The 14,689-nt window shown below is 47.6% G+C and overlaps 1 protein-coding gene across 3 annotated transcripts; it reads left to right on the top strand.

Moving 5' to 3' along the window:
- Window positions 1-1,735: 1,735 nt before the first annotated feature.
- LOC100280235 (uncharacterized) lies at window positions 1,736-10,044 on the top strand. Of its 3 annotated transcripts, none has more exons than XM_020538920.2 (10): window positions 1,736-2,089; window positions 2,467-2,584; window positions 4,894-4,990; window positions 5,654-5,760; window positions 5,928-6,050; window positions 6,221-6,371; window positions 6,551-6,611; window positions 6,738-7,099; window positions 7,186-8,785; window positions 8,870-10,044. In XM_020538920.2, the coding sequence occupies exons 1-10, from the start codon at window positions 1,959-1,961 to the stop codon at window positions 9,111-9,113; spliced, it is 2,994 nt and encodes a 997-aa protein (XP_020394509.1). In that variant the 5' UTR covers window positions 1,736-1,958; the 3' UTR covers window positions 9,114-10,044. The 3 variants fall into 3 exon arrangements, with proteins under 3 accessions (XP_020394509.1, XP_008649539.2, NP_001146636.2); XM_008651317.3 differs by having other exon boundaries at window positions 6,218-6,371; NM_001153164.2 differs by lacking the exons at window positions 1,736-2,089; window positions 2,467-2,584; window positions 4,894-4,990; ... (3 more) ...; window positions 6,551-6,611; window positions 6,738-7,099 and having other exon boundaries at window positions 7,540-8,785; window positions 8,870-9,270.
- The last annotated feature ends 4,645 nt before the right edge of the window (window positions 10,045-14,689 follow it).

The raw sequence follows: 14,689 nt of genomic DNA, 5'->3' as shown, positions 1-14,689 counted from the left end.
ACGGTCATGATGATAAGCGCCGCAGGGGGACAGGAGGCGGTGGGGGAGGAGGTGGAAGGTGCCACGGGAGGAGCAACTCGGTTCGGTCCTCGGTCGGATCGTTTTGATAACGATCGCAGCCGCACCGCCACTACATGGGAAATGAGGAGGATGCGGGAGAGGAGGTGGAAGGCGTCACAAGAGGAGTTGCTCGATTCGGTCCTTGGCCAGATCTTATCAATCGACGGCTACAGCCGCACCGCTGGTGCAGTGGACAATGGGAGGCGGCGGGGATGAGGTCAAAGGTGCCATGGGAGGAGCAGCTCAGTTTGGTCCTCGGTTGATAGTCTCCAATGACGGCCACAACTAGTGGCGGAGGACAAAACATGATGCAACATGCAATACTCGAACATGGGAAAAGAGGAGGATGCGGGGGAGGAGGTGGAAGGCGTCATGGGAAGAGTTGCTCGATTCGATCCTTGGCCAGATCTTATCAATCGACGGCTACAGCCGCACCGCTGGTGTAGTGGACAATGGGAGGCGGCGGGGATGAGGTAAAATGTGCCATGGGAGGAGCAACTCAGTTTGGTCCTCGGTTGATCGTCTCTAATGACGACCACAACTAGTGGCGAAGGACAAAACAATAATCAGGTATGGCTGAAGAAGGAAAAAAAGAGAAAACATGATGCAACACGCAAGACTTGGCGGACGACAAAACAATAATCAGGTATGAAAAAGAGAAAACATGATGCAACACGCAAGACTCAAACTTGGAACCTGTTGATTGCAAGCAGTATGCACTTACCACTACACCGAACATGATTTTTAGTTATGGCCATAGTTCGCCATAACGGGTGCTCCTCCACTGGCCACAACCGTACCGCCGCTACAATGGAAAAGAGGACGAGGCATTAAGGTAGGAGGTGGAAGGCGGCGTGGGAGGAGGGGCTTGATTCAGTCCCCCAACAGGATCTTCTACCACATCCGCAACAAATCGGCAGGGGAGCTATATAGGTTGGGAGGCGGTGGGGGAGGAGGTGGAAGGCACCGCGACGGAGGGAACTAGAAGCGGAGCACGATGTCGCGGGTGAACGGATGAGGAATAAAGGCAGTTGAAGTGTTGGGAGGGCTATGATACACAGTGGAAGAATGCGCTTCTATTTTGCAATAGTATCGGTCAGACGTGAAAAAAACGGAGCCATTTACGAAGCCCTTGCTGGAGTCGATCTTACCCGTGTAGCCACGTAGAGGTGCACCAAGCATACTCAACCTACTAGCGTGCACCTGGCTATTATGTTGCATATGGTAAGTGCGATGCCGCACCCATATTGTCGTCACGCTAGGCTACATCGTGGCCGCCCACGCCGCTATACCGGGAAGTACACTCATTTTACTGTATATGCCGCAACGACGTCTCTATCATTGCTAAGAGAGGTGATGAAGGTTGTGAGGGTGGACCGGTGGAGAGAACCGAATGCAAGGAGATGACGAGAATATGCATGAGCGATGGGGGAGAGGAAGGATTGTGACGGTGGCCACGACGACGACAGTGTCGAATATGACTAGCCGTACGTTGCTACGTTGAGACGGAGCATGCGGTGATAAAATGTTCGCGACGTGCGGAAGGAGAAGCTCGCGATGTCTTAGAATTTCTTAAATACTTTGCATTTTATTTAGGACGGAGGGAGTATTAAGGGACCATCGATAACCTCGTAATCACATGCATGATGCATGCCACGCGTGCGCATGTCCTGATGCCCCCAAATAAATAAAAACCTTCCGTCGTGGAGGAACTCGCGGCCGAGCTCGCGCGGGCCTCGCAGCAGCTCTCCACGCCGAGGTCGCCCGCATCTCCCTCTCCTCTCTCCTCAGGATTGGGCGGGATCCGAGACGGCCGCGCCGCTCGCATTGCTCGATCGAGAAGAAGAAGAAAAAACATTCAGGAAGCAGGCAGGTCGTCGAGAGGGGAGGATCGGAGAATGCAGCAGCAGATGGCGGCGACGGTGGAGGAGCAGATGATGGTGAAGGCCATCAGGGAGGAGTCGCCGTGGGAGGTCCTCCCCAAACGCATCCAGGCAGCGCTGGTCTCCAAGGAAGAATGGCACCGCAGGTACGTAAATGTCCGCGAGAGATCAAACCCCGACAATTAGGGGGCGTTTGTTTGAACTACTGATAGTTGCTGTTGACATCTGTTAAAAATGCGAAGAGAATTAGAAGCATTATATGCGTCCTTAAAAACGCAATGATTCTAGCTACCTAAAAAGACCAGTATGCAATGGACATGATGAAAAAAAAATGTAAATAACCATAATAAATATCTCTAGACCATGCAGTTCGTGAATACCAAATTTGTTGCAGAACATAATTCAAAGCCATCATCCCTGTAGTATAATGAGCAGCAACCTTTTGATTGCACAGCGCCTCATTCAGTTGTTGTCACACATGTTTGGATTAATTCCTCTGGTTTACATACAAACACTGCCACAGGGTTGTGGATTACTGTATACGTAAGAGGTTGCCATGGAGCTCCTGTTTCGCCAGAAAAGTATGCAAGGAAGGGGACTACTATGAGGACCTGATGCGCTATCTCCGCAAAAACCTTGCAGTACGTTGTCCACATCTTTCTTATTCCGATGCCCCGCAGAAAAAGAGAAAATGTTGTATCCTGCTGTTTTACATCTTGTTTATAGGCTGCTTTCTAGAAGTAACTGGAAAACTTATACTGAATAGCAGAGTTCCTAGCCAGGCTTCAAAGGGATCATAAACGATTTTAATCTACCTGTTTCCATACTTCGTTGTTTCTTAAAAAATGCTAAATACTATGACTGAAGCTTGCTCAAGTAACACAGTTCCTTTATTAATATTCTTAGGCCTGTGTGTAGAAGGACGAAGTGGATATATTGATAGGAGATGGGGTATATATATAGAGACTCAACCCTAACCCTAACCCTAATGGGCCGGCAGCCCAACAGTGGTGCCGACCCACACACTCACACACACAGTCTAACATCCCCCGCAGTCGCAACGGGGGCACCAAACACGATGAGACTGAAGTAGAGGCCGAAGGTAGGAGCCGACGGGCTGAAATCCCTCCGCAGTCGCAGCGTCGTGATGGTGCGAATGGTGCGGCTGGAGCAGAGACCGGTGTGTGCTCCAAGAAGACGATAGCCCCTAGAAGCCGAGGTAGCCGAAGTCGAGGTGGTCGCGGTTGGAAGACGCGCAGCAAAAACCTGATCTTCGGGAGGGTCAACGTTCGAGCGTCAACGATCGGCAGGGCGACACGACAAAAGGGCACCGGCAGGCCGACCTTCCTGCTTCTTCGATCATCCGGGCCTCAAGGAGCCCCGCCAGGGAGACCGACGGCAGCGCACGCGACTGCGCCGGTCAGGGTGTCCGCGCCCGCTGCAGAGTAGAAGGGGTATCGGTGGATCCGGCCGGGAAGGCCACGGCAGCGACGAATCCAGCCACGAAGATGGCGATCCGGCCAACGGGATGGCGGATCTAGCCGAGAAGGCCGCAGCAACGTGGATCCGGCCGGGAAGGCCGCGACAGCGACAGAACCAACGATGGCGGCGATGAAGGGGAGAGCGACGGGGCGGGTCCAGCCGAGCAGGGGCCTGTGCCGGACCTGGCAAGGGGTGTTGGCAGCACCGGCAACGGGAGAAGTTCGAAGGGTGGTGCTACTTGGTGCTGCTGGTCGAGGTGATCGACGCTAGGGAGAGAACGCCGGCGCGCGCGCCGGCAGGCTCGCGAATCTGGCAACGCAGACACAGGGGCGCGCGGATCCGGTGGCGGCGGCTTGGGAGGCCGGGGAAGGGGAGGGCCGCGACCACGGCCAGTGAGGCGGCATGCGTGTAGCCAGGGAAGGGGAGGGGCTGGCCGAAAGGGGAGGGCCTGGGCGGCATGAGGGGAGGGGCGGCCACGACGCCGGGCTGCAGGGAAGGGGCGGCGTCCCGGCGCGACCGAGTCCTGGGCGCGTCGGGCGCGGTCCCTGGTGGCTGCGCGCGGGAGCAAGGGAAGGCAGGGAGAGAGAGAAGAGGAGTGGGAGAGGAGAGCGCCGACGATTGGCGGCGGCAGCGTGCAGGTCGACGTAGCGGCGGCGGGTCCGCCCTTGGCCGGTGAGGGAGCGCAGGGAGTCCATCCATGGTCGTGTCGGCGTCGGCGTCGCCGTTGGGGAGGGCCGAAGCACGAGGCCGCCATGGCCATGCCGGGGCCGGATCTGGGGGAGGAGGTCGCGGCTGCTGCAAAGGAGGAGCTCAGTGGAGGAGTTCGAGCGCCGCGCAGGGTCGGAGGCCAGGCCCAAGCCGCCGGGGCTGGGGCCGGGGCCGGCCGCCGTGCGGGGCCGCCAGGGGTGGTGAGGAGAGAAGCTCGAGGCCGCCCTGCGCCCGCGTCGGGCAGCCGTGCCGCCGAGGATCCGCCGAGCGGGGGAGCACGCCCGTGCCGTGTGCCGTGGCTGGGTCGCCACGCCCGCACCGTGCGCCATGGCCCCGTGCCGTGCGCCGCCGGGGTCCGGCCGGTGGGGAAGACGGTGCAGGGTCGCGGCCTGGTGGGAGGAGAGGGAGGCGGCCGGCGGCTGCTGAGCAGGGGAGAAGGGCCGCCCCGGGAGGGTTGGATGAGCCTCGCGGGGCGGCGGCGTGGAAGCCAGTGGCGGCTAGGAGGAGGTGGCGGCTGCAGTGGGAGGAGAGGAGGAAGAAACCCTAAACCTAATCCTCTGATACCATGTAGAAGGATGAAGTGGATATATTGATAGGAGATGAGGTACATATATATAGAGACTCAACCCTAACCCTAACTCTAATGGGCCGGCAGCCCAACAGTGGTGTCGGCCCACACACACTCACACACAGTCTAACACTGTGGCTACTTTTGTAAATCGTTTATATCATGACTGCCTTGGAACAATATTTTTTGCAGCTATATCCATACCATCTTGCAGACTTCATATGCCGAGTGATGAGGATATCACCCTTCAGATATTACTGTGATGTCCTTTTCGAAGCTATGAAGAATGGTAACCGTTTGTTATAGATAACATTAATTTTTACGCCATCGCATTCCACTTGACTAGTTCAGCTGCCGTCATGCCTAAAACCTTAATTAATAGGGATATTTCAATACTTTCCACCATGAAAGAAAGGAATGATATAACTCGTAAACATCATTTATCGAGAACCTACGACACAATCTTCGCATCATGCTAATAAGTTTTGTTTCTTGTATATGTCCTATTTGTAATTGGTTTCTGCTCATTCTGGAGACTAGAAAAGTCTGACTAGACTTACGGCAATATGCACTTTTCACTTTTTAAAACATTTATATTATGGAGATTATTGTACACCTGTTATTTGGTCCTTTGTACTAATACTCGGTTCAAATTTCAGCTCACTTTAGCTTTGTTCGAAGTCAGATTTGTTAGCTTTGACTAAGTTTTTAGAAAAATGTATTACCATATACAGGCTCAAATAAATGCACTATCAAGACAGATTTCATGGAGAATTTGAGGAAACTAGTTTCATTTTGGTGCATTATATAAATTTGGTCAACGTTAGAGAAGTTTGACTTAGAATAGTTAAAGTGGTCTATAATTTAAAATGGGGGAATACATACTGACTGAGGATACCTTTTTTTGGTTGCAAATAATAGTTTTTTTCTGACTTGTTTATACTATTGGCAGAGCAACCATACGACAGTATTCCAAATTTCAGTGCTGCAGATGCTCTGAGGATTACTGGTGTAGGAAGAAATGAATTTATTGATATCATGAATAAGTGCAGATCAAAGGTATTTATCACAACTGTACCATGACCTTTCAGTAACATTGTCGTTGCCATTGGAGTGCATGTGTAGTCATGCTGTGATGTAGGAATTAACGAGAACGTACTAAAAATGACATTTTTCCATGTTTTCTCCTGTTACAAAAATAACCTTTCCGTTTTCGGATAATTCAGAAGATAATGTGGAAACTGAACAAATCAATTGCCAAAGAGTTGCTGCCAGCAGAACCTGCAGATTTAGCAATAGAACCATGGTGGGGCGTTCGGTTTGTCAACTTCACATTGGAAGAATTTAAGGTTAGATCCATCCATGGTGATTTTTATTTTTTGACAGAAAAAAAAGAAAATAAATACAGCACTGTCTTCCTATCATGTAAAGTGCACATCGTTTGCTCTCAATGGAAGAAAATAATACATTAGTAGAATCTTGCATTGGTGGGAACTGATGCGCTACATTACTGTAGAAGCTTTCAGAAGACGAGACATCAGCGATAGACAAAATATGTAAGGAGGAAGTCAATTCATATGTTCTATTTGACCCGGAGGTAGTACGGGGCCTTTATAGGAGAGGGATGGTATACTTCGATGTCCCTGTTTATCCTGATGATCGTTTTAGAGGTAAGCAGCATCAGCAAAGCTTTCAGCTTTGTCACTGTTTAACTCTATGATTTCATGACTTGGGCCCATTTTAAGATCATTGCCATGCGGGCCCATATGGCCATATTCATCTGCATAGTTGCCTCTCTTTTTTTCTCCTTTTTTTTTGCTTCAGTTTTGAATTCATACCACCACTTCAGTTTCCAGGCTTGAAGGTTTTGTTTCAAACAAGGATCAGTCCTACGAAGATCCAATTGAAGAGTGAGTAGTTTCCATCAGTAGTCTTCTGTGAAGCTGTAACGAACTGCATTCCCTACTTAACTGTAGCCAACTGCTAGATTTTTCTGTAGCTGTTAAAACCAGTGTCCGATTTTTTTTACACCGCAGGCTACTGTATGCTGTATTCGTTGTATCAAGTGAAAACGCTACGGTTGCTGAACTGGCTACAACCTTACAAGCCGACCTTTACCAGCTCCAGGCAGCTGCATCATTTGCTTGCCGACTAGGATGGGCTGTGAAGCTTCTGGATACCGACTCTGTTCTTAGGGATTCGAGCACTCCTGCACTGTCCAACAACATTCTCAGCGATGAAGTTGAAAGCTCTCGTACGAGTGTCGCCTCAGAAAAGTCTGGTCATGAGTTGCTTAGCAGTGATTCTGATGGGCACAAGAACTCCGGGATGGCTTATGTGGGCTTCATTGTCGATGCTAATGTAACTTCATACTTAATGATGGGCTCACTGTCTCCAGGTTAGATAGATTTCCCTTGCATTTAATTGCCTGAGATGTATCTGAACTTTCTAACTGACAGTACAGTTGCCACTGACCTGTTGCAGGTTTGAAGTCGCATGCTGTGACACTATACGAGGCAGGAAAGCTTGGCGAGTCTTGTATTGCTGATCTATGCAATGATCTTGCCAGTTTAGAGGGGAAACGGTTTGAAGGTGTGCTGCAGGAATTCGCAAACCATGCTTTTAGCCTTCGATGCTTCCTCGAGTGCTTGCTGTCTGGCGGAACTCCAACTGAAACAGCTGACCTGACTACTAGTGAAGCAAATAACCAGGAGAGCTCTGTCCAGGACGGTTTAGATACCACTTGTGCTAAGGAAAACAAGGGAAACGGCGGTGTCAATAATGCTGCTGAGAACTCGACTCAAATTTCAGAATCCTCTGATGGTGGCCAACTATCACTGCAGGACAACAAGATGGGTGATTCTGATGCTGCAGATGCGAATAGATCATCAGCATCTTCGACGATCGTGTCTGAAGGCAAGGAAAGCATACTCAAACACGACTGTGACAGCGTCCAGGCTCCAAAGCTGGGTGCTTCAGCTGCTAACGGTCCATCGTCCAAGAGCAAAAGAAGTTACCGAGTCAACATTCTTCGCTGCGAGAGCTTAGCTTCTCTGGCCCCATCGACGCTAGAGAGACTCCTTGCTAGGGACTACGACATCGTAGTGTCCATGATCCCTCTCCCATCTTCCTCAGTCCTGCCCTGCCCATCTGGTCTAGTGCATTTTGGTCCGCCTTCCTACTCTTCCATGACACCTTGGATGAAACTGGCGCTGTACACGTCAGGGACCTGTGGCCCGGTATCTGCTGTTTTCATGAAGGGGCAGCGGCTGAGGCTGCTGCCTGAACCATTGGCCAGCTGCGAGAAGGCGCTGATATGGTCCTGGGATCAGTCTGTGGTGGGTGGACTAGGCGGCAAGTTCGAAGGGAACTTGGTGAAAGGAAGCCTTCTTCTGCACTACCTGAACTCCATGACAAAGCATTCTGCTGTGGTGGTGCAGCCATTAAGCGAACACGATCTTGACGAGACAGGGAGCATCGTCACCATAGACGTCCCGCTGCCGCTGAAAAATGCCGATGGGTCGATTCCATCCACGGTAGTCGGCACCGACTTGCCGGAGGACCAGGTCTCGAGTCTGATCCTCTTGTTAGAGGACCTGTCCAATAGAGTCGAGCTGAGCACGGTTGGGTACCTTCGGCTGCTAAGGCTTCACAGGGCGAATGAGTCGTCCGAACACGGAAGCTTTGAGTGGGTGCCTCTGACCATAGAGTTCGGCATCCCTTTGTTTAGCCCACAGCTCTGCGAGAGGATCTGCGAGAGGGTCGTCGAGTCACAGATGCTTCAGAAAGACGACATCGCTGAGCACTACGAGACGATGCAGAACGTGAGGAGGAGGCTGAGAGAGCTGTGCACCGAGTACCAAGCGACCGGCCCAACGGCGAGGCTGTTCAATCAGCGGGGAGGCTCCAAGAACACCTCCCCGCGCAAACTGGTGCAGATGGTCAGCGGTAGATGGAGCCCGTTCCATGATCCGTCTACGCCCACTCACTCCAGTAGCCCCCCCGCTGAACACGACAGAGCCAAACCAGCGAGACGGCAGAGATGCTTCACCGAAGTTCTGAGCTTCGATGGGAGGATCCTCAGGTATATAGATACATGCATAGTTCGAGTAAGGTTCTCGCAGTCCTAGTTTTGTTGATTCGTTGCATTGCTTGTGGATCTCGACAGGTCATATGCGCTTACTCCTGTGTATGAGGCTGCTACAAGATCGGTCTCCGAAGAGCAGCCTACCACGCCCGCAGCGAAACCGGATCACGAGGACGCTAACACCAAGGACGTGGCCTTGCCAGGAGTCAATCTGATATTCGATGGAACTGAGTTGCACCCGTTTGACATCGTTGCCTGCCTCCAAGCTCGCCAGCCTCTCTCGTTGATCGCCGAGGCGTCGGCGACATCTTTGGCAATGAAATGACGACGAGAGTCCAGTACGCACTAGTAAATTTTTCGGTAGGTGACGGAGTTTAGTAGTGTATGCCATTGCATTCCTTCTTGCTGTTGTATGCAGAATTGCATTCTTCAAGGGGAGCTTCTCAAAGCAGACATTTTTCTTTTAAAAAAAAGATTGCTGCAAGGACCTGTTTTGCACTAGCGTTAGGTTTTATTGTTATTATTATTATACACCACTGGTAGAGAAATTTTCGCACGTTTATCCCCTATCGTGTTGGGGTCCAGGACTCATGTAAGCAACAATCCTAGGTCTAAATTTTATGGCCATCAAAGGGTCTTTTGTTTTGGTTGATGTTTAAAAGTCACTTTTTAGTCATGGCCCGGTTGAACCTTTTGTCCTAGTTGGTGTTACTGTTAGAATCATGCCCTAGAAATAATCATAAAGATGAGACACCTTGTCTTGATTGCCAATTATGTGAACTGTGTGTGACATCTTTTACTCATTTGATTATCCTAAAAGATGCCCTTGGGCAGATTCAATGACTAGCACATGTATTAGTTGATGACTATTTTTCATAAGTCATGGACATAAAGATGTAAAACTAATAATGTTGGCACATGTATGACAAGAGGCTGGACTGACCCAATGTGACTTTTATAATATAGTTCTCTTTTTACAACATACACGATGTGTCTTTAGACCTGAGATTTTCGCATGTTATCAAGATTTAAATTGACCTACTTAGAGACTATCAAACGCTACACTGAAATTGGATAGTTATAAAGATAATTTTGGTTTTTGTCAGGAAGCATGCTGTGAGATATCTAGACCTAAAAGATCCTCCGTGGGAAAATTCAAATGGTGAGCACTTTGGACTTGGTCACGTACTGAGTTAGTAAAGAAGCTACACAAAAGAAAGAGGGCAAGAGGACTTACATTACTAGCATATAGCCCGTGCTAACTCTATGATCGTGTAGAAGGGAGGGGTTGACGGTAGCGGCGACACGAGGGGAGGGGGTGACGGCGACGACGACGCGAGTGAGGGGGAGGGGGAGGTTGAGGGCGGCAGGGTCACGAGTGAGAGATGATCCAAATAATATTGTCCATTGCATTTGAGTGATTAAGAGATGATGGATTATCCAACGATCTGAATCGTTGGTTTTGATAGTGTGTCAAATCTATGTGCAATTTGTTTGGTGTATTTAGTGGAGATCATGGGTGTGAGAGTGATTTAGTTGGGTGGGTTTTGTGAAGTTTAAAGTGATGGATTGTATTGTGGTATAGATGAGGTGTCAATGTGACTAGTACTCACTTGCTTATTAATTTGATCTTAGTAACCTTTTTATGGTGGCAAATGTGATATATGTTGTTCGTCTAGTATGAGATATCTGTATTTACAACACTATTTAGGGTGTAAGAAAATAAAAAGAGACAATATCTTCGCGAAAAGGATGTCTCTACACAACTCTCTATAGATATTGTCTCTTAACTATATTTATGATCTAGGTACTTAGGATTGTACACTACCGAAAAGACCACATTTGCCTAGTGTCAAATAGTTTACCGAGTTTTTTCGAGCACACAGTAACTATGCCAGGTGCAAGGTTGATAGGAAGAGCACATCAGAGACTTGTCGGTTTCTAAGAAGGTTGAAAGTCGCCTAGAGGGAGGTGAATAGGCGAAACCTGAAATTTACAAACTTTAAACACGCACTATGCTCGAGGTTAGTGTTAGAGATAATTCAGAGTGCGGAAGATAGTTCTCCTTGTCAAGAGTTGCTCAATCAATACAAATAACTTTGGGAGCCAACTCAAACCAATATGTGCAAGTAAACTTTTAGAGAGAGGAGAGGGGATAAACAAATCGAATGGAGATCAACACAAATGAACACGATAGTTTGTTTACCGAGGTTCAGTTCCAAAGAACCTAGTCCCCGTTGAGGAGGCCACAAAGGCCGGGTCTATTCCATCCCTTTCCCTCTCTCAATCGGTCACTTAGACCGGTCGAATGCTTCTTCTTAATCACACGGGTTACTAAGACCCCGCAAGGATCACCACACAATTAGGTGTCTCTTGCTTGCTTTATAATTCACTTAGAAGGTTGAGAAAGAGATGAAGAAAGCACGATTGCAAAAACCAAGCAACAAGAGCGACAAATAACACACGGATCACACTCTCTCAAGCCACTAAGCACTAATGATCACTTGTCTTAATTGTGGGACTTGGAGAGATTGGAAGCTATGAGTGTGTCTTAGAATGGATTGCTAACTCTTGTATTGAATGTGAATGAGTGGAGTGCTTGGATGTGGTGAATGGAGGTGGTTGGGGTTGTATTTATAGCCTCCAACCACTTCCTACCCGTTGCTCCTTTTCTGTCGACCGCGGACGGTCCGCGACCCTGCACATCAACGGCTGAAATCACAACGGTCAGCAGCAACGGCTACATCAACGGCTGTAATGCATTTAATGTGTCGTCAGATGTCAGATAAAGCAGTCACGGACGGTCCGGCCGTGCACCCCGGACGGTCCGCGAGGACACTAAAAATATATTTTACCGAACCCGTCACCTTCGGGTTTTTTTCTAGTTTTTCAACGACTGGACGGTCCGCACCTGAGGCCGGACGGTCCATGCCTGGTCTCAGACGGTGCTTGCTTCTCCTTCGGATGGTCCGTAGTGTTAACGTATGTTTTTGCAGAGTTCCTATCCGAGGCTCACCCTAGTGTCGCGGACGGTCCGTCGCAAGGGCCCGGACGGTCCGCGCCTAGGTGTTTTTCTAAAAAGCTTCTCCTGTCCAGAATAATCTACAGTATTCCGGACAGTCGACTTAGAATAGTTGTAGATGAACTTATGTACCTGAGAAATGATCAACTAGGCAAACTAGTTAGTCCATAAGGTTTGTGATGGTCGTCAAACACCAAAATCGATTATAGGAAATGTTGAGGCCATTTCCTTTTCAATCTCCCCTTTTTGGTGATTGATGCCAATACAAACCAAAGTAAATACAAAATGTAGAAATGTAACTAGTTCACATTTTGACAGATGTGCATAAGTTACCTTGAATTTAAACCAACTGAAGGTATTTCTAAGTATGTATGATTGTTTTCTTCTAGTTTAACATTTTGGACCACATTTGCACCACTTAGGTTATTTTTGCAAATCTTTTTGGAAAAGTCTTTTCAAATTCTTTTGCAAATAGCCAATAGTATGAGAGTATGATTTCATAAAGCATTTTCAAGATTTTGAAAATTCTCCCCCTGTTTCAAATGCTTTTTCTTTGGCTAAATAAAAGTTTCCCCTAAAGAAGTTCTCCCCTTAGCTGTCAAGAGGATTTTTGTAATTGAAATAATTTCTTCCCCTTTGTGAAATAGTTTTTGAAAACAATTTCTTCTCCTTTGTGAAATAGTTTTTGAAAATGGGTGGGTGGTGTGGTCCTTTTGCATTGGGCCTATTAATTTCTCCCCCTTTGGCATTAATCGCCAAAAACGAAGAAACTTGAGAGGCCTTTTAATTCTCCCCCTTTGGGCCTATTTTCTCCCCTTTGGTAAAAGGATATGAGTGAAAGTTTATGAGGAGGGCAAAGGATAAGTGATACCGACAGAGTTGTAGTGGAAGCCTTGCCTTTGTTGAACACTCCGTTTCCCTTTCAATTTAAGATTACAAGAAGAATAAGAAATATGCATTTGTACAAAAGAAAAGAGACATGATCAAAGATATATAAATGAGCAATATGAGCAAGATTTCAATCAAAGTTCCGAGAATCAAGAATATTGAGCTCATTCCTAAGTTTGCTAAAGGTCTTTTCATCTAGTAGCTTGGTAAAGATATCGACTAATTGGTTGTGAGTGCTAACATAAGCAATTTCGATATCCCTCTTTTGTTGGTGCTCTCTCAAAAAGTGATACTAGATGTATATGTGCTTAGTGCGGCTATGCTCAATGGGATTATCCGCCATACGGATGGCACTGTCATTATCACATAGGAGAGGGACTTTGCTCAACTTTTAGCCATAGTCCTTAAGGGTTTGCCTTATCTAGAGTAATTGTGCACAACAATGTCCTGCAGCAATATACTCGACTTTAGTGGTGGATAGAGCTACTGAGTTTTGTTTCTTTGAAGTCTAAGACACCATGGATCTTCCCAGAAACTGACAACTCCCTGATGTGCTCTTCCTGTCAATTTTACATCCAGCATAATCGGCATCGGAATACCCAATTAAATCAAAGGAAGATCCCTTGGGGTACCATAGCCCAAACTTAGGAGTGTAAACTAAATATCTCATGATTCTTTTCATGGCCCTAAGGTGAACTTCCTTAGGATTTGCTTGAAACCTTGCACACATGAATACTGAAAGCATTATATCCGGTCGTGAAGCACATAAATAGAGTAAGGATCCTATCATCGACCAATATACCTTTTGATCTACGGATTTACCTCCCGTGTCGAGGTCGAGATGCCATTTGTTCCCATAGTTGTCTTGATGAGTTTGGCATTCTTCATTCCAAACTTCTTGAGTATATCTTGAATGTATTTAGTTTGGCAGATGAAGGTGCCCTCTTGGAGTTGCTTGATTTGTAATCCAAGGAAGTACTTTAACTCCCCTATCATAGACATCTCGAATTTTTGTATCATAATCCTACTAAACTCTTCACAGGATGACTTGTTAGTAGACCCAAATATAATATCATCAACATAAATTTGGCATATAAACAAGTCTTTAGCAGTAGTTTTGGTGAAGAGAGTAAGATCAGCTTTACCAACTTTGAAGCCATTAGTGATAATAAAGTCTCTTAGGCATTCATACCATGCTCTTGGGGCTTGCTTGAGCCCATAAAGCACCTTTGAGAGCTTATAACATGGTTAGGATACTCACTATCTTCAAATTCGGGAGGTTGCTCAACATATACCTCTTCCTTGATAGGGCCATTAAGGAAGGCACTCTTCACGTCCATTTGATATAACTTAAAGTCATGGTAAGTAGCATAGTCAAGTAATATACGAATTGACTCAAGCCTAGCTACGGGTGTATAGGTTTCATCAAATTTCAAACCTTCGACTTGTGAATAACCTTTGGCAACAAGTCGGGCTTTGTTTCTAGTCACCACACCATGCTCATCTTGTTTATTGCGGAATACCCACTTGGTACCTTCAACATTTTGGTTAGGACGTGGGACTAAATGTCATACCTCATTCCTCGTGAAGTTGTTGAGCTCCTCTTGCATTGTCGCCACTCAATCCGGGTCTCTTAGTGCATCCTCTATCCTGTATGGCTCAATAGAAGACACAAAAGAGTAATGTTCACAGAAATGAGCAACTCGAGATCTAGTGGTTACCCCCTTATGGATGCACCGAGTATGGAGTTGACGGGGTGATCTCTTTGAATTGCTTGGTGGACTCTTGGGTGTGGTGGTCTTTGATCCCGAATTTCTTGATCATCTTCCTTGTCTTGATCATCTTCATCTCCTCCTTGATCAATGTCCTCCTCTTGAGGTGGCTCATCGTCTTGATCCTCGTCCTCTTGAACCATTTACTCATCTTGAGTTGGTGGAGATGTTTGTAAGGAAGATGAAGGTTGATATTGTGCTTGTGAAGGCTCTTCGGTT

This window comes from Zea mays, chromosome 6, assembly GCF_902167145.1.
Source record: "Zea mays cultivar B73 chromosome 6, Zm-B73-REFERENCE-NAM-5.0, whole genome shotgun sequence".
In the NCBI taxonomy this organism is placed as follows: domain Eukaryota; kingdom Viridiplantae; phylum Streptophyta; class Magnoliopsida; order Poales; family Poaceae; genus Zea; species Zea mays.
Note: the sequence above shows the minus strand (reverse complement) of the source record. Positions and strands in the feature narration are given on the sequence as shown.